Source organism: Chelmon rostratus, chromosome 16, assembly GCF_017976325.1.
Source record: "Chelmon rostratus isolate fCheRos1 chromosome 16, fCheRos1.pri, whole genome shotgun sequence".
Classification (NCBI taxonomy): Eukaryota; Metazoa; Chordata; class Actinopteri; order Chaetodontiformes; family Chaetodontidae; genus Chelmon; species Chelmon rostratus.
Genome location: NC_055673.1, coordinates 21,404,979 through 21,432,241, shown reverse-complemented (window position 1 = coordinate 21,432,241; position 27,263 = coordinate 21,404,979). Strand labels below are relative to the sequence as shown.

At 42.3% G+C, this 27,263-nt stretch overlaps 1 protein-coding gene across 1 annotated transcript; it reads left to right on the top strand.

Moving 5' to 3' along the window:
* The first annotated feature begins 1,949 nt into the window (after window positions 1-1,949).
* On the top strand, window positions 1,950-9,843 carry serinc2 (serine incorporator 2). Its single transcript, XM_041955773.1, has 10 exons — window positions 1,950-2,062; window positions 4,193-4,354; window positions 4,723-4,910; window positions 5,081-5,160; window positions 5,894-6,031; window positions 7,040-7,209; window positions 7,985-8,075; window positions 8,192-8,354; window positions 8,714-8,929; window positions 9,028-9,843. Exons 1-10 carry the CDS (start codon window positions 2,024-2,026, stop codon window positions 9,164-9,166), a joined length of 1,386 nt encoding a protein of 461 aa, XP_041811707.1. The 5' UTR covers window positions 1,950-2,023; the 3' UTR covers window positions 9,167-9,843.
* The last annotated feature ends 17,420 nt before the right edge of the window (window positions 9,844-27,263 follow it).

Genomic DNA, 27,263 nt, shown 5'->3' with positions numbered 1-27,263 from the left:
CCAACAAGCTTCAGGTCACAGGAGGATGAGTGAGAACATGTTGCACTGATAAAACTATTGACCACTGCATAGCCAATAATCCACATATGCACATAGCCATAAGTGCACACATAAAGCCATGGGATTATCGTGCAAATATCACTTTAGCCAATGTGAGTGAAGCTGTTAAATGATTACCATCAAATTCATTAAAACAAAGTAACATGAACCAGTCTGTCTTCTTGTACGCCTGCTGCTCTTTAGACCGGAGGAAAACGGAGGTGCGGAGAGGTAGAAGCTTCACCTTCGCACTGATTATTCACAGGCGATCACCTCCACTGTATTGCTGACGGTCAGACACCAACAGATGGAGGTTTGCCCCCCTGCTGCTCTAAACTCACTGTCTGACCTTCATTGTCACACCTGTTTGCTCCCTGTGTGCTGCGTCTGGTGAAACTCTATCATTATTATTCCTGTTTGCTCCTACATGGCTGTATAATTGGGCTATACAGTGACTTTGCAGTGGCCTTACTGTGCATGTGGACTGTTAGTGCTTCCTGCTATAATTTCCCTGTAGTAGAAAAATATAAGCATTGATGTTATTATTATAAGCATATTGAGTCATATTACTTAAGAGACTTATTATTAAACTGTGATATGTGTACACTATTTCTCTAGATATAGTGGGCTTAATAGAGCTTAGAGAAACTGGGTCCATTTTACTCAGCACTGAGCTACCGTACAGTATTTGATTAAATACCCCTATGATATTGTAGTAGAGTACTCTGATGTGATCATTTGCATTCTTCTTAAATACAAATCCTATTTGTAAAACATAAGTAGTTTTTTTCAATTATAGAGGAGAAGAGAAGTTACATGAAGTGAAATTTGGAGACCAAGTTCTTTACAGAAAGAAGAAAAAGAAAAGAAAGTCTTTCGAAGAAAAAAAAGAGTCTCTTGAACAGTGAGGCTGTCAGTGCAATGGATTAGTAAAACTCACACACCAAACAGGAAGTGCAGAGGTGAAGTTTACCAGGTCTTAGAACAGAACAGGGTCCAGCAAAAAGCCAGCAATCAGAGCAAGCTATCAGGTCCAAAGGGGCATTGGCAGGCAGGTAAGGACAAAGAAACAAGGCGGGTAATGTAAGCATATGGCTTAAAAGAGCACTGCACTGATTTAACTTTGAACACTGTCAGACTCACAATGGAAACTTTAAAAAAAAAGGGAGTAAGATCCATGCATCATGCATGAGTTTTTTTTGTTTGTTTGTTTGTTTTTTACCACCATCATTACTCGAAAAGCACCTCAGTCACCATCAGTTGCTTTGGTGATTCAGGTGTGTCATGCTAGGAGTGGCTGCAGCCTCTGGCCTCAAGCAGAGATGAGGAGCAGCTCCAGAGGTCAGATCACCCGCCTCTGGACAAATTCAAGGATTTATACAACTTTTTTCACTTATGCAGTCAATGTCCCCAACACCTGGAAACAGATTTTAATGTGTAAAATGACTGACAACACAGCAATATATAATAGATGTGATTAATGACTCGGTTTAACGTTGCAGTACAGTATATTTTCAGTGTCTGAGAAGGGAAACGATGGGATTATAATTAAGGGATAGTTTCTCTTTAGCCCATTAGCGTCCTATTGGTCAAACTGTGCCTCAAAACCGAGCCACAGTTTGACTTTTAGATCACAGCAGCCAGGACTGATGTAAAGTGAAAGCATATGTAGTCACTGCCAATGTCGGAAGTAGAGTGAAATTGCTGTTAAAATAAAACTGAAGATGTTCAAATAAACAGTGTCTACAGCAACAACGCCTTTCATATTACTTTGCAGATCGTTCGTTGCATTCCATATGGGTATTTAACTCAAAATGCACAAATGAACAAACCGAAACAACATCATATCTCGTTCCAACGCTTTTATTTTGAAAGGACCAAGCGGATTTCCGTCCGTGCTTTTTAAATGACTTGACGTCGCCATTTTGACACAGTTTCTTCCTGAAGTTTTGCGACTTTTGTCTGAATCCTGGATTAAGCCAGTATGGGTGCTTGTTTGGCTCTGGGTTCTCTTGCCAGTTGTGTAAGTATACGTCCAGAAGTAATAGAGTTACTACATGTATGTTACAATGAGTATGTATGTAAGTATTTTCTTGACTTATTTTGATAGCGCCAAGTTTACGTTGTTTAGCCAAGACATCAGAAGCGCTACGGTGTCGACACAAAACGTCATGTGAAGCTGCTACAGGCCATATATTTTATTGTTGTTTATACGCAAACATATGTAACATGTGACTCATGTGATCTATTTATTCTGAATAGTTGAATATTTATTAAACTGGGAACACATCCTGTTAACCAGGTGACCTAATTAACGTTGTCGTTACATTAATTTGTTGTGACGTCTTTCAATTTAACCGTCCTCCCATGCTGGAAACTTAAAAAAAATAAACGGCCCCAGCATTTAATGTCGATAAACGTGTCCCAATTTGTTAGCTTTGACATCATAGCCAAGTTAACCAACTTTGAGACCTACTTGTATAATGTTTTAGCAAAATGGCGATTTATGAGGCGATAAACTGCACAGATATGCCAGGTGGTCGAGACAGGTTTCATAGTAGAGTTTGGTTTGAGAGCAGGGACGTCTTGTGCTCCTGTTGTCTTACAGGATGATTCGTCTGTTTATGTTTTTAAAGTAATGAAGTGATATGAACAAAACACAGCGCTACAGCAGTCGGGTCAGATCTGCAAGGTGTTTCCTTAAGGCGCAGTTTCCGGGTTGTGCTCCGTTTCCTCGTGATCTTTCCCCGTCCCCGTTTGGAAAAGGGCGTTACTGTTTTTAACTTACTGTGTCCAATGTCCACCATCATCATCCTCTCCTTGATTTATACTTCATCCTCCTGTTGTTGTTTTGTTTTTATCAACACAGTGTGTGTGTGTGTGTGTGGATGGATGGATGGATAGATTGTTTTGACACAAATGAAAGAGTGAATTTAGATCTAAATTAATTTATGTAAATTTTACTTTGAGAACAAATGTAAAATACAGCTTTGTGATTTTAGGTGAAATGTACCTATTTGTAGAAGATCCAACTGCTGCTTATTCTTCTTCCTATTAAAAACTGTATGATGAAGATAAAGGACAATTCTTAATGTCTTTACCTCTGACCGAACAGGGAAATTGTACAATTTCCAAGACACTCATTACTCGTCAGTACAGTTAGGGCACTAATAAAAGATGGGAGGAAGTGTTGCACATCTGTAAATCTGTCAGAGCAGGCAGATCGAATCAGATCAAATTCTAGAGATTTTGACATTTTCTGTTGATCCACTTAAACAAGTGCTGTTACAACCTTAGTTTCAGCACTTAATGCTTTACTTTGACAACTGTAAGTTGTTTTTTTTATTAAACACTTTTTCCATGTAATAAATGACGCTAAGCCTCTCAAATGTTAAATGTTGTTCAAACACAAGCAGCAGTAACTAAAATTATTGTGCAAATTGGCAGAATTCTGATTTCAGGCAGCAAACGTTAGAGCCGTTAGCCATGGCAGTTTTTGATAGGAACACATTACGTTATACCAGAAAAGTATTTAGGTTTTATACCCAGTCCTTTGTAGTTTTGCAAAAGAAAACAACAAAAGTTTTGATCTTGACTGTTTTTCATATTATGGTTGTTTTTAATTTGTACTGTTGCCAAGGCAGTATGGCAAAGGCCAGCGTGACCCGTGGTGGAGACCGGATCCTTCTCGTCACAGCAGCGTTGTTTACATCTAAGGCTTGTGTGCTCTGCTGCATACTCATATTTAGTGAAGGGTGGCTGATCTCGGCTACAGCCTCCGTCTGTAGTGCTTCACACACCTCTCAGCAGTGTGCATCTGAATCATGCAGGAATCCTCTGTGATCCTGTTCACAGCGCTGGATATGAGAGAGAGGAGGAGATTTGTCATGATGGCAGCTGTAATCACAAGCCTGATTACTGCCACTGTAAATCGTTTGTCTCTGCTTCACTGAAAGTGTGCAGAAGAAGGAGAAAGATGGTTGCCCTGACAGCAGAGACAGTGTTATTTGTTTTTTTCCTTACAATCACTTTCATTGCAAGCTGTGCATGCATTACCCTGATTATCCCGCACCCCAGAGCCCCGTCCCTGAGTTTCATAATCTGTGAATCTGTACGGAGGCCCTGCTAATGCTCTCCCTCGTCTCTTCTCAAGGCGTCCTGTTTGTGCGGCTCGGCCTCCTGCCTCCTGTCATCATGCTGCCCATCAGCGTACAACTCCACCATGAGCCGGCTGGCCTTCTCCTTCCTGCTGCTGCTCGGGACTCTGGTGTCTGTCATTATGATCCTCCCAGGCATGGAGGAACATCTTAAAAAGGTACGTTAGATAAGACTAGATTAGATCAAATTTAATGGCCCACACGGGGCTTTTGGATCAGGCTTTTCTAATCGTTTCATAAGGTTCAAGTCTCATTACATTTTCTGGACCCACATGTCATATCCAAGTCAAGAGAGATAGGAAAATAATCCAAATTTGTTTCATACAGCTGTAACCCAGCAACAGTGACTGTAGAGCAGCTGGACAGGATGCTTGGATTATGTGTTTGTTATTTTTCAACCAGAACTCTCAAATGAAGTAACTTTAAAAAAAAAAGATTTCAACATCCAAAAGCATTTCAGATGCATCAGTTTAATCCCTGCCTGTCCTCCACCCATTGTTTCCTTTGTGTGCTTTCACACTGTCAGATACCAGGCTTCTGTGTCGGTGGCACAACCATACCTGGCATAGAGAACAAGGTGAACTGTGACGTCATTGTCGGCTACAAGTCTGTGTACCGCATGTGCTTCGCCATGGCCTGCTTCTTCTTCCTCTTCTCCGTCATTATGATCCGAGTGCGCAGCAGCAAGGACCCCCGTGCCGCCATCCAAAATGGGTTCGTACCATGTGCAAGGAAGCTTTAGTACCACAGTCCTCTGTGAAGAAAACACGGTGCACTCTGGTGGCCAAACTCATGAACTGCAGCTCTAAGATTGTATTTATGTGGAGAGAAAAACATATGTGTTCTTGTACATACTCAGGAGTATTTTACTCTTGTCTTCTCAGTTTCTGGTTCTTCAAGTTCCTGGTGCTGGTTGGCATAACCGTGGGAGCTTTCTTCATTCCAGATGGCACCTTTAATACAGGTATATGAGAAAAGACATCTGCCAATGGATGCTTTCTCACATTTCTACTCTTTATTTTTTCAAGTGTTTTCTTTGATCAGAGTATTTTCTTTTTATACATAACATTGAATTTTTGATTGTTTTATTCATGTGGAATAAACATACAAGTGCTTGTGTTTAGATAGATTATATTTATGTTTGAGAGGTGGCGAGAGGGATGTTTTTGTAGAGAAAGAAAGCCCCAAAGGAAGTTACTGAAAAAAGCATAATTATGTATCTGTACCTAAATCCAGGTGTTATATCTGTGCCGGCATCTAAACATTTCAAATGATACCCAGCCTTAGTCACAGTAAGAGATCAACCTGTTTTTGAGGGTCAGTGCTTATGGGGACTTTGTGAAGGCGAGTGGAGGAGGTGGTGAATGCCTCCTTGTTTCCTCCGTCCCAGAAAGGCTTATTGTCAGTTTGTTTTTATAGGAAATAACCACTTGTAACCACCCAGTAAGCTTTCACTCTGGGTGTACTAGAAATGTTGAAGAGCTTTCAGTTGTTAATTCTCATGTGCATTCTTCATAAATAAGCTAAACACCACTTTATAATAACAGCCAGAGCTGGGAAGGGTTGGCCTACAATGGCACACACTGTACTGAGATTCTCCTGCTTTATGCGTTGGTACTGTAAAAGAATGCCTCTGTCATTGCTCAGCCTAATAACCCTCTAACAAATGCTCTGAATCTTTTTCTGTTTGCTCTCAGTGTGGTATTACTTTGGCGCAGCAGGCTCTTTCATCTTCATCATCATCCAGCTCATCCTGCTGGTGGACTTCGCCCATTCCTGGAACCAGTCGTGGCTGGAGAAGGCCGATGAAGGAAACCGCAAGTGCTGGTTTGCAGGTAGGAGAGAAGCACACCCTCCATTTAGCCCATAAAATGTTTAAGTGCAAATTTAAAATTTAGGGTTTGCCTAATGGGTTTTTGTAGGTTTTTGCAATACCTGTATTAGGATTCAGGCTGCCAGTAATGTACCATTGTTATGCCTCTGTGTCTGCAATGCAATGCAATCTCGAAGAATTGTGTTTCCCGGTTGTCTGTCTGTACATATGTATGTACGTACTTATGCACGTCTGTCCCATTATCATGGCTGGGATGTTTCAGGAACATCTTGAGGGAATTTCTAGAAAATAGAGATCTGTGCTGTGTGTGTGAAGCTGCCACACTTTACAAATTTGTTGCTTCTTTGCAGCAGCATCCATATTGAAGGCATTGTAATCCAACACCAGCTCACTGGTTGTGCTGATATTGAGCTTCAGGTGATTGTTGTTGCACCATGTGATGAAGCTCTGTATCATTCTTCTGTACTCCTTTGTGAAAATAGTCTCTAAGTGAAGACAGCATGTTTCTCACTGGAATCACACATGTCAATATAGTGAGAACTGTTACGTTTTTATTCTGTCAAAGTCTTCACTACATGTATTATGCAAGTGTGGACAGACAGGGGCATCAACTGCAGCTTGACTGGTTGGTGGAGGTGAACAACGATAAGATGGTAATTCTAGTTTGAGTTACCTGTCTGCCAATTTTTATTTCCAAAAATAGTCTTTTAGTATCCTTTGGGCTCTACGCAGGCACCTGACCACACCGATATCACTGATGCTCAGTAGGTGGCTACCAATGATGTTCTGGACTGTTTATTCACCTGCTACAGATCCCTCCTGACCTGGGCTTGATATTCCTGATATTTGTAGTTAAGATACTTGAACTGATCTGCATCTGAGTCAGGTTTCATGTGATACACCGATCGCAGTGACAGTGCATATGGAAAGTTTTTAGACCTTGGAGTCGGATGAACTCAGAGCTGTTCAGGTCTAATGACTTTACTCTGTGCTTGTGTTTTTCTCGCAGCTCTGCTGTTTGTCACCATCGTCAACTTCGCCTTGGCTTTCACTGCTATTGTGCTCTTCTACGTGTTTTACACCCAACCTGACGACTGCACAGAGCACAAAGTCTTCATCAGCCTCAACTTAATATTCTGCATCATTGTGTCCATTGTGGCCATTCTGCCGAAGGTTCAGGTAATGTAGAGGCTTTAGAAGACATGTTAATATGGTAATATGAGTGTTTTCTGCACTGAGGCCACTAAATGTTATTTTGTGCCCCAATCCTTCGTGTATAATACTCCAATTATACAACCATGTTTCCAAAAAAATTGGGACTCTGCATTAAATGTCAATAGAAATGCAATTTGATGATTAGCAAAACACTGAATTCCCACATTTAATGGAAATTAGCACAAAGACAACATGTTACAGTACAAATACATCCTACATCAAGCAAGAATGGGAAAACACTCCCCTTTCTGACAGCAGCTGGTCTCCTGACTTGTTAAAAAAAGAGGTGATGCAACAGAGCGGTAAACGTGACCCTGTCACAACCTTTTTGAAACATGTGTCCCAGCATCAAATTCTAAACAAGGATATGTTCTTCAAGAACAATGAAATCTCAGTTGGTCTCATGTTGTCTTTGTGCTTTTTTCACTTAAATGTGGGATTTAAATGTTCTGCAAATCACTTCTTTCTATTTACGTTTTACACCACATCCCAACTTTTTTTGGTGGAGGGTTTGTATAATGCCAGTGATAGATGTACATTTTATAAGAGAGTAGAAAGAGAATATACCTGCTATTTGATGCTCAGTCTGGAAGACAAGGCCGTATGGAATTAACATTTGTCCTGGTAACCTTTTGTTATGACCTTTCGAGTGAGGGCGAAATTGCTTGAACATTGAAGAGTTATTTTACAGCACAATGATTTATTTTGTGAGTCATCCCATGTCATGTCTCCTCCACAGGAGACTCAACCCAGCTCAGGACTGCTCCAGGCCTCCCTCATCTCCCTCTACACCATGTATGTCACCTGGTCAGCCATGACCAACAACCCCAGTAAGTCACAACACAACTGCATTTTCTTCAGAGCTTGAACCCACTGCACCCCCAAGCCCCCATAGCTGTTGTCATTACTAGCTGCCATACGTTGTTTTCTCTGTTTCAAACCTCAGACCGGCAGTGTAACCCCAGTCTGTTGAGTTTAGTCCAGCCCAGCAGTCCCACTCCAGCACCAGGACCTGCTCCTCCTACCCCAGCCTCTGCAAACGTCCAGTGGTGGGACGCACAGGGCATCGTGGGATTGATCATTTTCTTGTTCTGTACTCTTTACGCCAGGTATTTCATTGTTTGTCTGTACAAGAGGATTGTAGATATTTTTAGAATAACTTAAGACACTTTGCTGTCAGAAACCACACATTAGCACCAGTAGGAGTGCGTTTTTAGTTTAGCGTACTGCTTTTGTCAATGTAGTCATAGAAAATGGCTAAAAGAACCTGAATTTGATAAAATCAACATTGCCAACTTTTACAATAGTTAGTGAGATGATATTGATTTAGCAGTAAGGGATGTAACAGCCAATTTAGCTAACTCTAAGAGAAGCACCCAATGTAAGACGCAGATATTTCTGATGCTGTCATGTCCCACTTATTGTTGCTGTGTGTCACAATGACGTCCTGTGCTCTCGCCCACTATAGTATCCGCTCCTCCAACAACGCCCAGGTGAACAAGCTGATGCAGACCGAGGAGGGTCAAGATCTGACCGCCGCAGACGAGGTCGCAACAGGGGAGGACGGAGTCCGACGTGCCGTGGACAACGAAGAGGAGGGCGTCACCTACAGCTACTCCTTCTTCCACTTCAGCCTCTTTCTGGCCTCCCTCTACATCATGATGACCCTCACCAACTGGTACAAGTGAGTATCGGTTATTTGTCGTTCTGGGGTAACTCCTGCAGACGGGCTGACTTTCTTGCAATGCTGACTTCTCACTTGCTTTGTTCTTCACTCGTCAGGCCCAACAGCGACTACCAGGTCATGCAGACCTCTATGCCGGCCGTGTGGGTGAAGATCAGCTCCAGCTGGCTCGGCTTGGCCATCTACCTCTGGACCCTGGTGGCCCCGCTGGTGCTCCCTGACAGAGACTTCAGCTAAGAGCGGTGAAGTCTGACAACACGTAGTCACTAGGCTCTTGCTGTTTGCACCTTGGAGATAGTTTAAGCTACAAACTGATCTGCTTAATTGTGTAATTTGCTTGCAAATCCAGATTTAAAATTGGAGAATGAAATATTAATATACTTCATTTTGACCTGATTCTTTGTGGCCCGAGTTGAAATTTCGGTTTCGCAGAGTCGTACAATTGTTTGACAGGAGCTTTAATCACACAAGCCAGTTTTTCCAACTCAGGTTATTTTTTCTAGTTTTTCCTCACTGTTACAATAATGTAATTGAAAGCACTATGTGCCTTTTATAGGACAAGACCAAATGAAACGTAGATGATCCCTGTGGGCAATATTTTCATTTTGCCTGTTTTTCACTACATTTACATTAGATTTTCATACTTTTTTGTCATTCTCTTTGTAGTCTGATCCCATGGAAAGGTGTCCAGTGGTATATTTTTCTTTTCATGCATTTTTATTGCACAGCTTGCTCTAGTGCACAGTTTTATAACAAGAGTGCCTTTTTATATTTTGCACGCAAGTTATTCTGAGGGACAGTTTTTGATATCTTAAAAATTTCTTGATATTCCAGATTTCGGTGTAAAGTTGCTTCCTCAATATACTGTATTTTCACTTTTCTTTATAATCAATAAAGTTAACGTTCTATTTCTATAATCAGAGTGTAGGCAACATTTCTGACCTGTAGGTGGGGCTGTTGTCCATAAAATTTGACTGTTTCTTTATGGGCGCTGCAGACTTTCATTGTTTCGCACATATGTGGTGTAAGATCTCTGTATGATAACCTGTTCTTTTAATACACACGACTTTGGGAAAAAGCCTGTGTTTTCTTGAGAAACAGCAAACACAGTGTCATCAAGTCAGGTCAGTAGGGATTTCCAAATGCCTCACTGCCCTCCCTTAATCACATGATCCTGCTAAAATGTGATTTATTGTGTTCCTTTGGTGCAGGATTCCCCAGTGCAACACACACACACACGCACGCACACACACTTGGCAAGTAATGTAGAGAGAATGTGTTTTCTCTCCATCACAAGATCAGCATGAGCAATGGGGCTGAACACACACTTCATTATACTTCACAATATGCATTCAAGGCTTGTGTTGGGGAAGAACAGCCAGTCTCTGAAGTGATGTGTGGGCATCTGGTGACAAATCTCAGACTCCATACCTGGAACATTACTGCATGCATGTCTGCCCACGTAATCAGAACATAACATTTTCTTAAGCCCTCTTTGACTTCCCCTGCTTGTTTTCATTCTCATCTTCATATTACAAATTCAACCAGCTTGTGCATTATGAACCATTACAGTCAGACTGTAGTCCCCTCAGAAGCACAGACAAACTGATCATGTTTTTACAGTTATGTCATGGTCTGATGAATGAGATGCGTTCACAGTACTTCTGAGGCACTGCATGAATCATATTGATGGATTAAAGTCAAGGGACTCGCACAAAAGATGAAATAGAAAGTTGAATGGATTACGCTCCACAAAGCAATGAATGCTACATTTCCAACAGTGCAGCCAATAGTATGATTGTGAGATTCACACTGTGTACTATTTTTTCTTTTTTTCTCAACAGTAAAAGAAAAACTTTTAGAGGATTTTTTTTTTTGTCCATTTGATTATGATTTCACCCCCACTTGTCTCCATCTGTGTGGCCATTTCTCTGGCTCTGGCGCAGAAAGATGATGTCCCAGTTCTAAAAAGAATACCCCACAGATTTGAGATGTGGGCAGTGCCACTAGACTTGTATAGGGCTTTTCCATTTGTACTTTTACCTGAGCCGAATCAAAGTATGGCGTGTTAACTTGCGTTTCCATTACCAGTTTGAGTCACGCCCGGGATGGATATTCTCTGGAGATGGCTCAAGGGACGCCCAACCGCCTCCAAGCGGATTGTGGTGATGTCAGATGGGCTTCGTCGTCATTCGGGGATGATTCAGCAACATTTTTAATAGTTTCCGCTGCCATTGCCGGACAGCAGATACGTCATCAGTTCTCGCCTATAAAGCTTTGGTTGGTTCAGTTGTTTTTCCAACTGCGGAAACGGCCATCAGTGAGCACAGCACCACCTCTCTTTGAGCAGGGGTTCAGAGGGCTGCAGTCTGAAAGGCCCTGAAAACTTACTTTGCCAATCAGTCAATACTATCAGTCTTACTCTGAGTAATGAGATCTTTCTGCCAAACTCAGAACAGTGTTGTTTACTTCACATGAGAGATCTTGGTGGTTTATCTCACTGGTTTGAAGTAGGAAGCTGGCCGAGCAGGGAAAAGGTGACGTCATTCACTTCTGTATTAGTTATGCCATAAACAGACAGCATGTTGTTGTTGTTGTGTTTAAGAGTGAAGACCGCAGCAGCAGCTAACCAGACCAAACACGCTGTTTAATGTTCTGTAGCTGAGCAGCGAAGGACATTTTCGCGAGAAAGCTAATGTGGGTTGTTGCTCAGAGTCTGTGGTTCTCGTGTCGCAGGCTGCTGTCTGGCTGTTAGTCATCGTGACTGTCAGCCTACGATAGAACGCCTGTGTTCCTGCTTTGTACAAGATTTAATTGGCTGTATCAAAATAAAGGCACCGTTAAGGAGAGGGATGAGGGGACACATACATTTCTCCCTTTTGGATTCTTTCTCAAAGTGAAAAACAAGACAAGTGATTTAGAGCAGATATGTACTATATGCTATAGCAGACAAAACCATGCTATTTAATTTCAGTTGGACTCAAAAAAAAAAAAAAAAGAAACAGAAAAAAAGAAATGTGTTAACTTGATTGCTGCTTATTTAGTCATAAATGTATAATGCTTACTTTATTAATACCTTTGACTGGTGAGAAATGGTTGGGTTTGACATTGAATAAAATTCCCTACTTTTTGAGTGTTTTACAACAATAACAGAAAAGATGAAAGAAAAAAAGCTGAAAAAAAAAAATCAAGCATCATTCAGAGCCAGTGTTTCCTCTAAGCTGATAGGTCTGTTGACACACACGACATCAGGCGGGCTAATTTAGCACAGCCGCTGGTTATGTCAGTAATCTGTCGTCCGTCCAATTTCTCTCCGGAAATTCAGCCTACTCATGCGTGCTGCACTTAACATTTGGTGGCTAATGACATTAGATGCGGGGACGTCGACCCCCCCTGCTACACCTTGGCACGCTCCTCTCACACTCAGACTGTGTCTAAACAGTAGCCGCGTGCCTGAAGTTGTGATGTGACCCACATTGTTCTGGGTGACAGTGACAGTGGTAGTCCCCGGCCCAGCTGTGAGCAGCAGGCCGACCTAATGCTGTTACATAATGCTGAAAGAGGCTCTGATCAGTTGCATAAGCCAGTTATAGGATCACCCTCTCATTGGGGGCTCACCACACTCCTCTGCTTGTTATGGTTTGGTATTCTGGGCCCTGCCCTTTGGGGCTTTCACCATCATCAGCGGCAATCACACCCCTCGTCCTCGGAGGGCTCGAAACACCTGGCAACCAGGTAGAACAACAAGCTAAATGGAGCCCCAGTAGTCTTCATTAAGCAGCTTGTTATCACAGGTTGGAGAGTGTGAGGACAAAAATGACGTCAGGATGAATCACACATTCCTGGAACATGATGCAGGTGTGATGGGATATCAAAAGGGAAAATCCTACCTTTAACATTTTATTATTCAAATTAATAAAATAAATTCTCGACTCAGATATCTGTTGAACAATTGATGAATGCAGCTCTTGATGATTCAAGTGAGGCCACATTGAGAATGTTGGGTTTATTTTGTGATTCCTCCTTTACTTGTGCTACATCTTGCGCATATTAATTATGTTTTACTCCATTCAGTTTACAAGACTCTCACACACAGAGAGGTCAAACTTCTGTGTGGGGAAAAAAAGAAAACCTGATGATGATGACAATAATAATAACAAAAATAATGTCAGTAAAGTGTGTGGGTGACTAAATTTAATACATTTACACAAGTTAGAGCCTTAAATTAGCGCAAAGGTTAAATTTTTTATTATTTCTATTTGTAATGCCACAGTAAGGGGGCGGGGTCTCGCGGTAGTGCGCGTGGGTTTGACAGCAGCTGGCGCTCAAACTGTTCCGGTGTGAGTTTGATGTCAGGTGATTCTCAGAATCATTGCGCAAAAATTTGGCAATTGACCTCTTCTTAACAACCCTACTTTATTTACTTTCTATGACTTTCTATGACTTTTTATATGCAGCGTTAATACTTGATTTGAGTGATAAATGGCGCCAGTTGTGAAGCGATTTTAATCATTTATTTCCCATTGTGTCTGTGTGTCGCCCCACGTACCTTTGCATTTTATTAGAAGATGTTTTCACTGACCACAAACGCCCCCTTTTTGTGTGTCTGAACAATGGAAGGCAACGTAGCCACGTTCACTGGAGTCGGCTGAAAAAGCTGTGCCCGGAAATGCTGTTTTCTGTTTACCAAACAATGACAGCGATGATGCCAGCGCGGTGGCAAATTGCAGCAGCAACTTTCAGGAGGATTCATTCCGTCCCGCTACGAGCAGAGCATCTGGACTGAACCACTCACGTTTGCAGCCGGTAACAACTACACTACTTCTATGTTACAGTCCGAAATGAAGCGAAAAGCTACAGCGACATACCTGCACTGACAGGCTAGAGAACCAAATATCAGCAGCTGGAGGTGTTACGATAAACTAGCATTATTGCTGTTATCTTAGGTATTGTATGAGATGTTGCTGAAGATGCCAGTATCAAACTAGCTGAAATGAAACAGGGCGTTTCCGGTCTAAAATGTAACCTTTGGCTATCAAAACATGACCCTCTGAACGAAGCTCAGGCCGAAAACAGAAGGATGTGGTAGTGTTCAAAACAGAAGTTGCAGATACACATACGTTTTCAAATGGACTCAAAGATTGGAATGGGAAATATTGATCCAGCATTTGAGCTCAACTTAGCGTTGCGCATTTTGTCAACGCCCCAAGGCTTGTGCTTTTTCCGCTTTTATTTTGAACGCCATTTCCGTGGATTTCCTGTCTCTTGCGGACGCACCTCAGCTGACTTGACGCAGCTCGCGAAGCCGTGGCCGCACCGCAGAGAAGTGAAGTTGAGCATCCTGCAGGTAATGTAAGCTCCTACACGGTGTCAGTGACGCGCGGTTGGAAATATCACCATCTATTTTCTAGCTTTGTTTTATTACTGTTTTATCGGGTATTATTATTCAGCACGTTTTTTTTTCTTATCGCTATTTGTTCGGAGTGGTAATTAAGGTAGCTAACGTTAAGCTGAACAGCGTTATGTTAGCTTAGAGGGAGGGCTGTCTGGTTTCTGTAATGTTTTTGGCAAACATTTTAGAAGGGTGTTTAGCTACCTGGACTGGTCCTGGTCTAGTCCATTCCCAAAACTGGCTTCATTCATTGTCTGTGAGAGGGAGGAGGAGGTGGTGAGCTGCGGCAAGTCAGCCAGAACTGGACATAAAGAGACAGGAAGTATCGTGATTTCGTGTTCAAAATAAACGTCATGAATTTGTCTCAGTTAGTGAAATAGGTGCAGTATATAGTTTGTCGTGTACAACAACTGAGGTGTTGTTAAAATACTCGTGTTTAAAAACAGAGCAGGCTCATTACTGAAGTAGTGGCACGGGTAGAATGTGTTGGTTTTTGTGGTGTGGTTTTATTTTGAAAGCGTTTCATCTGAAGACGTTGTTATTCCTGTTAGCTTGACGCTGATCGTAGTAGGAGAACTGCATGGTTCGGTGTGTGGCACTACGTAGGAAAACTGGAGCGTGCTGCCTCTACGTCTCACAAGTGTTTTGTTAATCGATATCGCTTCGTGTTGCCCCTGCTGTTGCTTCTGAACCCAGAGGTGCGGCTGTTCTGTGTCTTAGATAGCTGCAGCTGCTGCCTGTTACCCAGCCGCACCATTTTAAATTGCCCAAATGAGCCTGACACAGGTGTACATGTTTTTGTCATGGCTTTTGGTTTTTGGATATTTCCCTCAGCAGCGCGTTATGTTGCACTGGGCTACATCACCGCGATGCGCCCCATTTGTAGCAAACCAACCTCCATTCAAAAAATCTCCAATATATTTTATTAATTCGCCTGCAAGCGCGCATGTCCGCTATGACGTTTTATAAATTAATATGTTTTTTTCTTTTTTTGCAAAAATATCAGCCATCAACTCGCATTTTTCCCCTCGTTTTTTTATTCAGTCCAGCCCTCATACACTTCTATTTGAGTGGATCATTGTGCGATTTAGCACACATTTACTGCATTTATGAATCCCGAATGTACAAATGTACCTTCAATATTTAGAACATACAATTATTCATGTTTTTCAACATAGTCATGTTGTTGAGAAGCGTATTTAAGCTAAAATGCGGGGTTCGTTTAACGGAATTCGGCGCTGCCGTTTCCCACATGCAGCAGAAAACGAAACCCGTCGGCTCCAGCACTGCCTGCGTAATGCCTCCCTGCTGCTCGGACGTTTCTGCATAACCTGCTTGCAAGGAATCCAACATGACATCATGCGTGAGAAACTGTAGCGTTCGGGGCGGATTTTTCGTGGCCTCGGGATCAAATCGCCGATAATATTACATAATCACAACTGAGCTTAAATTGGTGAGTTGATTTGGATGCCAGTGTAGTGGCCAAGTGGATAAGCTTCCACGTCCCGTGTCACAGTGGATTTCGGCAACCCCTGTGGCTTCACTACATCTGCCCCGGTTGAAATAAAACCAAATATACATGAGAATATACGTCCAAAGCGCGAGGAGATGACCTACTGCACAGCTCTGCAGCCCTGAAACGCTCCTCATCGCAATGATGCCCGCTGGATTAGAGGGCATCTGAGGACAGCGGTGGCTCGCAACATCGCTCCGCTGCAAAGAGAGAAAAGAAAGAAAGAAAAAACCTTGCTACAACAGGGCCTTTTTCATTTCCTCCGTGTGAATGTGATTGGTTTATCATGAGATTTAGAATAAGCTAGTTCTCCAAAGGCTCACACCGTTTCTGGACATGAAGTGGAGCTCTTTCAGCCTGGCTGGGATAGACTGTATTTGATCATTATGATAAATTGTGTGTTATGATACCAGTTCGGGAGGGAGAGAGAGCATTGATTCTGAACAGAGCTGCAAATTTGCAAAATTTCATAATCTGTTAATCCATCGCTATGTTTTTTTTTATTAACTCTACAAAATGCGACATCTTGTGCTTGCTTGTTTTTTTAATCAACAAAATGAAACCAAATGTAATCGTTTTACAAAAACACAGAAACAAGCTGTGAATCCATACATTACAGAAGCACGAACCAGGGAGTGTTCCTCATATTTTCCTTAATAAACGATTGGAATTATTCAGCGATTATCAACATTTAGTTAATGTTTCTGTTGATTTACTGATAGATCATCTGTCTTGATATTAGTTTTAGTTGATCTTTTTCGTCTCGTTTAGTGTGACATTCCATGCACAGCTGCTGTCTGTGAGCACAGTCCCGCATATCATGCTAATGTACATTCAGCTCCTTTTTATGTCAAGTGTAACGTGCCCATAGGAAGCAGTGATGTGGCAGTGTTGCTGCCATACCACCTGATACCACCTGATCATGTTCTAACAACATACCACCTGATCACGCTAGAGCAACATACCACCTGATCATGTTAGAGCAACATACCACCTGATCATGTTAGAGCAACATACCACCGGATCATGTTAGAGCAACATACCACCTGATCATGCTAGAACATCATACCACCTGATCACGTCAGAACATCATACCACCTGATCGAGTCAGAACAACATACCACCTGATCACATTAGAACAACATACCACCTTATCTTGTTAGAACATCATACCACCTGACCATGTTAGAACAACATACCACCTGACCATGTTAGAACAACATACCACCGGATCATGTGAGAACATCATACCACCTGACCATGTTAGAACAACATACCACCTGAACATGTTAGAACAACATACCACCGGATCATGTGAGAACATCATACCACCTGACCATGTGAGAACAACATACCACCTGACCATGTTAGAACATCATACCACCTGACCATGTTAGAGCAACATACCACCTGACCATGTTAGAACAACATACCACCTGAACATGTGAGAACATCATACCATCTGACCATGTTAGAACATCATACCACCGGACCATGTTTGAACAACATACCACCTGACCATGTTAGAACATCATACCACCTGACCATGTTAGAACAACATACCACCTGACCATGTTAGAACATCATACCACCGGACCATGTTAGAACAACATACCACCGGATCATGTTAGAACATCATACCACCTGACCATGTTAGAACAGCATACCACCTGGTCATGTTAGCGCAACATACCACCGGATCATGTCAGAACATCATACCACCTGATCATGTTAGAACAACATACCACCGGATCATGTGAGAACATCATACCACCTGACCATGTTAGAACATCATACCACTGGATCGTGTTAGAACAAGAAAACTTTGTTTTAATGAGATTCACTGATTTTATGGAATAAGGAGAATGTTTTGTGACATAACAATTACTGCAATTACTACATAGAACAAAAGTTCTATGTAGTAATTGCATTACATTCAATTGGTTGACGCTTTATGCAGAGCGTATAAAATGCATTTTATTACAAGAAAAAATTCCCGTAAAAGCCTAATCATTTATTTAAAAACAACTAGGAAATACGTCAGAATATGCTGAGTAATAGGATTTTGGATTGTGAAAAGGGTCTTGTAAAAATAAGCAAAGAAACAGAGCAGATGCGTTTTGTCATTGTGGTGCACAGAATGACTCAGGCCAGTTAGATGTGTATTTACAGTAAAGTCTTCGTGTTTGCAGTGCATGTGGCGCTCTCACCCTTTAACTGGAACCTGAGGCTGCCTCTCCCTCCTCCCTCCGAACTGAAGGGCTCAGATTTTTTGCATTCTTTTGTCAGACTGCATCCTCGACAGGGAATTTCTCTCCTCAAAGGCTCCATGGGAAAGCCAGTGGCTGCGACTGCGGTTGTTTATTATCATTTTTCTTCCCTCGGAGTTGTCCTTCACCTCAGGAAGGATGCACAGGGGACATAACAATCCACCACTGCGTGTTCCAGCAGTCAGGTTCGATGCTGTGTATACCTGCATCAATCACTCACCCGGATGATGTACAGGAGGCAGCTCCTGTCATTCGTTGGCTGGTCAGGGAAGCGTTGACCTCATGTATCTTCTCCAAGCACAACACAGCATTACTGAAACAGAGATTTTTTTCTGTGTCATAAATCTTTCTGTTGTACCATGAGCATACACATTTTTAAAGGGGCGCTCCACCAATTTCACACGTCGTAATGTGTTGTGTGGCTCTGAGGGGAGCTTTTCAGAGTCTGAAAAATAACCCTGATGATGTCATCAGCTTGGCCTTGGAGACTGCGTTTTTTTTTTTTTAATGGCAGGCTTGTATTACAAACTGGGAGCAGGAGTTTGAGAGATTTACCAGTGAGGGAGGGTCTGACAAATGATGCTATTGTGTTGCATGATGAGCATTGTAGATTCCAATGTTTTTAAGCTTGAGCCACACTGGGGACTAGAAGTCAGGATATCTGGCCCTCTGCTGTATCGATTTGAACTGTTCTTTCTTTGCAAGTCTTTGAAGTCCCTCAGCATTATGGAAGTGTGATACCCGAAAGCCCCTGTGTTGTTAATCGCTCACTGTTTCAATGTATCCCAGAGATAACCTGTCAGGCAAGTGTTTTCTCCCTTTGATTCCATGTGGATGAAGTTTCTGTTCATGGTGCTTATTTTTCTCTGGACAGCCATGGGGACTGTCGCTCCTCACATTAACTACTCTATTTTTGCTTCGATTTGTTTGGCTCAGATCATCTAAAATGCATGAAACTGTACACGGTAGAGTGTTTTTCCTACCAAAAAACAGACATCAGGTGTTTGAAACAGCCTCTCAATCTCATGAACTGGACAAAGGTTGCCTCATTATTGTGTGATATCAGTCAGTGAGGAAACAACGGCTGCTGAAATGTACTCTATAAGCACTTTTATCCAGAACAACTTACCAGGCTCTTGCTGTGTCATCCAGTGTACCGAGCATAAACAAAACCATCATCATGGCCATTATTGACGCTGTAGTTCCTGTTGCTTTGCTATGGATCCCTGCAGGTTAGAGTTGCTTCTATCAATAGTGATGTTTCATGGGCGCTAAAGTGGGAGCATAATGGCTTTACTGTGGCACTGATAGGCCCGAAGCCCAAATGGCTTTCAATGTGTTTGCCAGTGGAGCCAGAATGGTGTGTGTGGCTTCTCAACGCTGGACATAAGCTGTGCAGTTCAAAAGGCAACCAGTCTCAGTTAACCAGTTAACCCAGCACAGCTTGTAACACATGCAGTGGTGGTATGGGAAACATCTGTACAGTGTGCAGGGTCTCAGAGTCCTGAAGTCCCACAGCATGCTGTTGCATCATGATATGGCATACGCTCTCGGCTTTTGCTACGGCCCTGTCAAAGGTCCCCCTGTTCAGCCAAGGGCAGCAGAGCCGGAGAGGACAACATCGATATTCATGCTGCTCGTTCTCATGGAGTCACCAGCGAGGCACCTCATCCCTCACATGTCAGTCATTACGGTGTCCTTGCTAGCAGGTGAAATGCGAGGGCACTTGTACCTCTTGAGCTTCACCGTTTGCCATATCACTCTGGCAGACACTTAGCCAGGGGAGAAAATGCCAAGACATACAATACAATCTAAACCTTATTGAAACATGAAGTGAACAGTCAGTGGAAATGTATTTACACAGAAGAAAATGTGGAATAGTCCTTCATAACTGTGCCAGTCTGAACCCTTTGAGGACAAAGTGGAATGTATGGATGACAGAAAATACAGATAAACGGCTTCATGTTATTCTAGCATTAATCATGCAAATATTAGTGCTGGGTATCCTTTGTTTTCTGTTACTTATGTAGGTATCTTACTTGAGATCTTTGTTGTTTGTTTTTGTCAAATTATCTTAATTAAATGATCAATTGATCATCAGATTTGTTGCAGATGAATTTTTTTGTTGATGAATCAGTCACAGGTCTTCTCTTTGGACACGTGTATGTATAGCATGGTTGTTTGGTACCACAAATATTGAGGCTCAGTATGCAGTCTTTATTAATGTATAACCTCTATAGTGCTGTAATGTGTCCAAGCATCCTCCAGGTCTTCAGAAGCCAGTTCAGAACATCACAACATTAATTCTCACCATCCACTACAATTTAAAGTAGGAAATGACCACTCTCCGTTCCCTTCAGTGGTTACTGTACATAATGCTGAACTTGCATTACTCTTATTGGAACAAATCTCTTCCCAATGCAATATATCATCAAACTCCATGTTCTTGCCTTCAAAGCTGGAAAATACCATTTTTTACCTCTAAGTGACTACAGCAGTAATAAATCATAGATTTCTTGTGCAAAACCTTGCGTTCGTGATTTAAGATGTGTCATGTAACCGGCACTCACATGCGAGTTAGGATGTGTAGTGCATACACGCATACACACATGCATCCACACGCAGATATGTGTGACGAGTCATGCGGCAGGGGACCCTATGGTGGCCCCGGTCATCAATCTTTAGGACTTCCCCCAGTCACAGAGACGCAAACTTAAATGTCAAAACTGCCGTAAGCGAACAGATTTCCTCCCTGCCGGCAGCCAGCCTAAGACGACGGGAGCGGAAATTGACTCTCTTCAGTGTTAATGAAAGGAAACACTCACTTGTGTGTGTTTCTGTGTGTGTTTGCAGTCTTGTCTTTGCTTGTGCACAGGAAGACGCGTTGGCACGAAAGCTCGCACGTGAGCTTCGTGAACACCGTATGCTCGTGTGTTAAGTGCTGTGTTTACATGCAGTGTGTGTGTGTGTGTAGAGATACATGGGAGTCAGAGGGTGTGTGCACGTCAGGCCCTTGGCTGAGCTGCCGCCCTTTGCTGGAAGGGGCTGGATGCCGTCAGTGACCCTGGAGGCGAGCGTATGGACCCAGCTTGGGTTGCTCTGCGAGGTGGAAGGGCCTCTGGTTTTTGCGACCCCCACGGAGAGAGCAGCCTGTCAGGCATAAGGCCTGTCAGCTGCACTTCTCATTCACAAATAGTGGACACACACACACACACACACACTCACACACTCATAAGCCACTAAATTTGCCTGCATTTGCTGCCCCTGTTCTCTTGAAACATATAATTCACACCATGTTAACTTTGTGTTTGATTTGCATTTATTATGTAATGATTGCGTCATTATTACAAAGCCTGTGTGTCGAAGTCACACTGACCACAAATACCCATTCAGGGTTTGTTATTGCTCCTATGTATTCTTCCTATTCTTAGTAATATCACAGGTTTACTGAGATGACTGTGGCAGATATTTTGACATTACTGCAGGAAACACGCAGGCGTAACTAATGGCATGAGTAATGACTGCTGTCCATGTGGGTTATCTGTATGGCTCACTGGAATGACTTACTGGGACGCTTACTGGAACAGCGCAATAATTATTGTTGTAGTGAAACCTATGCTTTTCCAGACGGTAAATAGTGAATAAGGAATTTAGCAATGTAACATGGTCCTAGTCCAGTAAGGCCTTTGTATACAAAGAGGAAAAATAAAAATCAATTCTGAATATTACAGGAAGCCAGGGCAGAGCAGCAAAAAACTGACTAATGTGATGTCTCCTCATGGTTCTGGTTAATAGCTGAGCTGCAGAGTTTTGAATGAGCTGAAGTCTCTTAGTGTTTTTTCTCTGGATGCCAGTAAATAATGCGTTACAGTAATCCAGTGGGTTTGAAATAGAGGCATGAATCAGTTTTTCAGCATATTTTTGGTTTATAAATGGTCATACTTTAGCTTTGTTTCTAAGGTGGATAAATAAACTTTCGTCACCTTGTTGATGTGGGACTTGAAGCTTAGATCTGAATCTAGGATAACCCAAGACCTCTAACCCCAAATTTAATCCAGGGACTTGATTTCCCCAGATTATTAAACAACATCTCTCTTTTTGTTTTAGGGCAGACTTGTAGGATTTCAATTTTGTCCTTGTTTAACTTTAAGAAATGATTGCTCATCCAGTTATTTATTGCCAAAAGACAGTTACTAATGGAGTCTATAGCTGCAGCATCATTTGGTTCAGCACAGATGTACAGTTGTGTGTCATCTGCATAACTATGGAGACAGACATTGTGCTCTCTGATGATGTCACCAAGTGGCAGGAAGTATAGTGAGAACAGTAATGGACCGAAGCAGCTCCCTGCAACCCCAAAACAGATGTCTGTTTTTCAGACACATGATCTCCAAGACTGAAGAAAAACTTTCTCCCTTTGACGTATGTTTTAACCCAGTTTACCACACGGCCAAAAAGACCAACCAACTGTTCAAGATGGTTGATTACGATATCATGGTCAGTCGTATCAAACACTGCACTTAGGCAAATAATGCCCTTCTGCCTGACCCCTAAATTCCCTGATACAGTCCCCCCAATGCAAGATTTCTGGGGTCTCTACTGCACACTGACGTCCACGCCACACTGTGTGTCCTCTGCTATCTCCTGTTGACATTGCATTGCGTCGATAAAGGTCGTGTTTTCTCTGAGCGGAGAGGACTATATAGTGGTAGACCGCAGGCTTTTGGGTTATGTAACAGCAGTTGTGTCTATTTTTCTGGATTCGACCCACAGTAGGTCTTTTGTCTGTGATCCTACTCTGATTGAGACTGCAGATAGCCCGGCTTCACGTGGAGATACTGCTGACTCAGGTCGCACCTACAGGTAGACCTCGGTATCGTTGGCAGCCATGCCCCAATCATTGCTTTGCATCGTGAGTGTAAAATGTCAAAATATTACAGCTGCCTACAGTAACACTAGCTTCTCCCTGTCCCTCTGTGTGGAAGATATGGATTCTTGGACAGGCAGGCTCTTTGGCAGGCTGCCTCATCCCTGTCTGTTGATCCACTGTTGGTGAAATAAGAGAACATATGGCTGCTCTCTGCCTGCATTACATCACCTTGAGACCCAAGCAGATTGGTTTGCATTTACAGCCCAGCTCAGGGGGAAAAAAAGCTCATTGTATTTAGATGGGTTTTATCTGAGCTGTGTGGATGCACAAAAGGTCAGCGACTTTTTTTTTTGGCTCGAAATAAAAGCAGTTTGGGGTGTACTGTTTTGTGCTCTGTATCCTGCTTAACCCAGTGCACAGCCCAGCCAGATGCATCATGCTCAACAGAGTTAGTATTGATCCATCTGAGTTATATCACATCATGCAGAGCTGCTGCCCGCTGCATGCGTTCAGGCTCCTGTGAAGACTTTGCATGTGGTTGTTATCAGCTATTCACTGGTTTCCATTAGATTCCTGATTTGGCTTTTCTCCCTGGCTCTTTTCATGCACTGGTGCACTGGTGCATTCTGACTGCTCTGATATTGGTAGTGGTTTGGTTTGAAACATCTTTATGGCATCTCAACCTCAGCTACTGTTTCTTCTTATAAAAAGCCAAAGTTGCAGAACTGAAGTAGCCCTACTTGGTATGGAAGCTCAATACTTATTTTAGTCGAGACCAAAAAGATCACTGGCAATATTTACATGGTTCCTCATTGAAATCATTAAATAATTTCTGCTGTTTAGCATTTAACGTGAGAGAATGAGAGTTACTGAAAGTTACCGCTTACCAGTTTATTCTGGAGCTTTCAACCACATCACACAGTCTTCATCGGCAGAAGATGTTTGCTCAGTTGTCGTGGAGATGCATCTGTTGACATGCAAATTCTTCTCGAAAACTCTCACTTCTGCATAGATTCATTTAGCCTAGCTGTTAGCTATTAGCTATTGTTATTGTTATTCATTTGAACAGTTTGTCCTTGGAGCCTCTGTAATTAGGCTTCGTTCAGACTGCAGGCCAATCAGATTTTTTTCTCACATCGTATCTGTAAGACAGACTGTTCCCATTGTTTTTGCAGGTGATCTAGTTCAGATTTGTGAGTCCAGACTTTACCAACCTATCTGCATGGGTTGCTGTGGCAACAACGTAGGTGGCGGTAACTACATATGCTGACAATATGGCTTTCTAGCGCGACAGCATGAGAAACAGAAATCGCCCCCCAAACAACCAACTGTGAAGGTGCAGTGCAGAAGACTGTTGTTCTCTGTGCTGTCTTCCATACCATTCTGCTAGCAGCACTGTGGATGATTCTCAGCCCTCTGAATTTGACGTTAGGGTTGTGTGTCAGGTTGCATTTCCTGTGGGGTTTTTTTTGTTGTCCAGACTTTTGTAAAATTAACCCTGACACATTTTGATATGCCAAAACCAGACCTGGGCTGGCAGTCTGAACAGGGCCTTAGAGACAAAGGACTTCAAGGTTTAATAATGATCATTTTTGTCCAGACAGTTCTGCTGATGGACCCTCCTGTATTCCTAATTTGTCTTCCTCCTCTTCCGTTTTCATCATCCTCTTCTTTCTGCTCAAAATGTCTGGTCCTGACTCGCTGCGGCACAGACGCTGTAGTTACAAACTTACATTCAAACTTATTTTTCTTGACCTTTTGCATGCCCTATAGACTATTGATCAGTAAACAAAGCTAATAAATAAAAATGGAAGAGGACACAAGCGAGCAAAGCCATGCTGATTGGATAATCACAACACCGAAGCCTCTGAGAAGCCGTGTGTTGAAGCATTTTGGGTTCTACGCTGTAGGTGGCAAAATGACCAGCAAAGATGAGGCTGTTTTGCTGACTTTGTAAAAAGCAGCTACCTTACTCTACAACCACAACAAATCTGAGGACTCAGCTGCAAGCTGCAGCCCATATGAGGCAGCAGAGGGACCAGAAACAACTGAAGCAACGTCAGCAGTAGAAGCTCGTCTGACTGCCTGCATTTCGCCGTATTGGTTGCGTTCAGTTCAATTGAATTATGTGATACTTTGGATTCATTCGTGACAGTCCTAACAGCTGCTGAGTCAGCAGATCCATCCATGTTTGTATTTCATAAAGTGAAAAATCTAATAAAAAACTGAGAAATAACCAGTAAAGTTTGAATGATTCATAGGTTATCTATCCCTCGGGCCACTTCCTGTGTAAACAACTTTTGTTACACTTCATAACACATCTTCCGATTATTTTCTCAATTAACTGAATAATCGTTTGGGTCTAATGTCTAAAAAAAAATGCCAATCGTAATGTCCCACAGCCCTGCAGGTGTAGCCTTTAGCGGTGTGCCTTTGTCACCATGATGGTGATGGGTGCATGCAAACAGTGTCCCCGTTTCAGTCAGCGGCCTGAACCCACACTCACACCCTGAAACCAAAAACACTTGCAGAAACAGCCTAACTTAGATGCGGGGACAAATATAGCAAGTGGCTGTTCATTTTTCCTATATTTAGCATTTCTTCTATTTTCAACATGTTTTCTCTTTGCTTGCACAATGCCTCCCATTCTATGAGTCTTTGTGCCTCTTTCCTTGTTCCTGATTTGGTTTGCCGGTGCTCTAAAAATATGCTTTAACCACTTTTCTGTAAATGAATCTGTTGTCAGCGACCCTCTGTCTGTAAATATCAGTATAACACTATTTTTATTTATAGAAAGATTATCCTTAGTTTAGCCAGCCTATAGGATAAACATTGGGTTCAGTGAAGTTTAAAGAACAGAAAAGGAATCTCCAGCCAAATACTCTAGCTCTTATGAAAATAATACAGTCGTCAGAATGATTATTGTCAACTGTCACTACTTGCAAGTCCAACTACACTGTGTGGCCAGTTATTCAGATCCTTCCCTCTGCTGTTTTTGTCATATAAGGCCGTGAAGAATCAACTTTTATCAGCCAGCGCTGCTGACCAAGGAACTGCAGAAGCATCAGCCAGTGTCTGGCACGGCTTTCAGTGGCCTGTAAACAGAGTTTTTCCTGGCTCAAAATAGGGCTTTGGTGGTGGACCACCCGTGCAGATCAGTATGGGGAGCATGATTGACTGAAACTGTTAAGGGACTGGTTAACACATTGGTGGTCCGTGCTGCACATCTGTGAATGCACATAAGCTTCCTGTAAATGTTGACAACGATAATGCAAATCATTTTATCAGTATTTACTTCTGATACCAAGCCATGTGGCTGAGAGAAAAATACACACAATCACATTAATGGTCTTAAAAGCATTAATAAAAATGACATTATGGCATTAATAAGTGTTTTATACAGACTAATAAAGAGCCGGTATGCTACTAATATACATGCTAATTGTAACTAGTTAGTGGTGGATATGCTTCCCTTAATATAAAGTGTTATTATCATTGACAGGACTCTGAGACATATCAGACAGCTGGTCAGAATTTCACTGGCAGGCGATTAGTCGGCAGGTGTCAGACGTTGCTTTGTCTAGAAACTATGAGGAAATGGGAGCACTGCTCATATGTGTCACTGACACTCAGATGAGCGAACACAACCAAAATGCAAGGGTGGTGAAATAACTGCAGGGAGAATTCTAGTCACTAAACACTTCACATGTATTCCTTGACACTTGGTGAAAAGTTCCTGCACGAGTGACCAGGCAGTCGAAAATTAAAGCAACTAAATGTGAAGAAGGACGGTGTTCATCGAGTCTGATGTTTGCATTGGAATATATGGGCTATATCATCTAAATTGATTAAGTTACAGAAATCTGCCAACCAGCATCTCTTAAATCTCTAATTAACATGTTTAATCTAGTTTGTTTCATTTGAAACTTTCAGACTGTGGTTTTATGGCGTGGTTATGCGCCGGGCTATTCTCGGGTATGAGGAGTGGCACCCTGAAGTGCTGCCATCACCGATCCAGTCAGCGTCCAGTCTTTACCGTAAAGGCACACTTGTGAAGACCTTTAATCTTTTGTATTCGCTTTCAGTTTCACTTCAGTAAAAATAAAAAATAAAGCTACTTTATAAAGCTAAAAATAAAGTGTACGTGAGTGGTAAAATGGCAAATATAAGCAAGAAATCCAACAGAACAGGCGTCATTATAGAAAGTGCTTTGACATCATGAAGTACTTGACAAATGAAAACACGTTATGAAGTATGGTATGTAATATTGAAGTGTCTTGAAAAGGTGG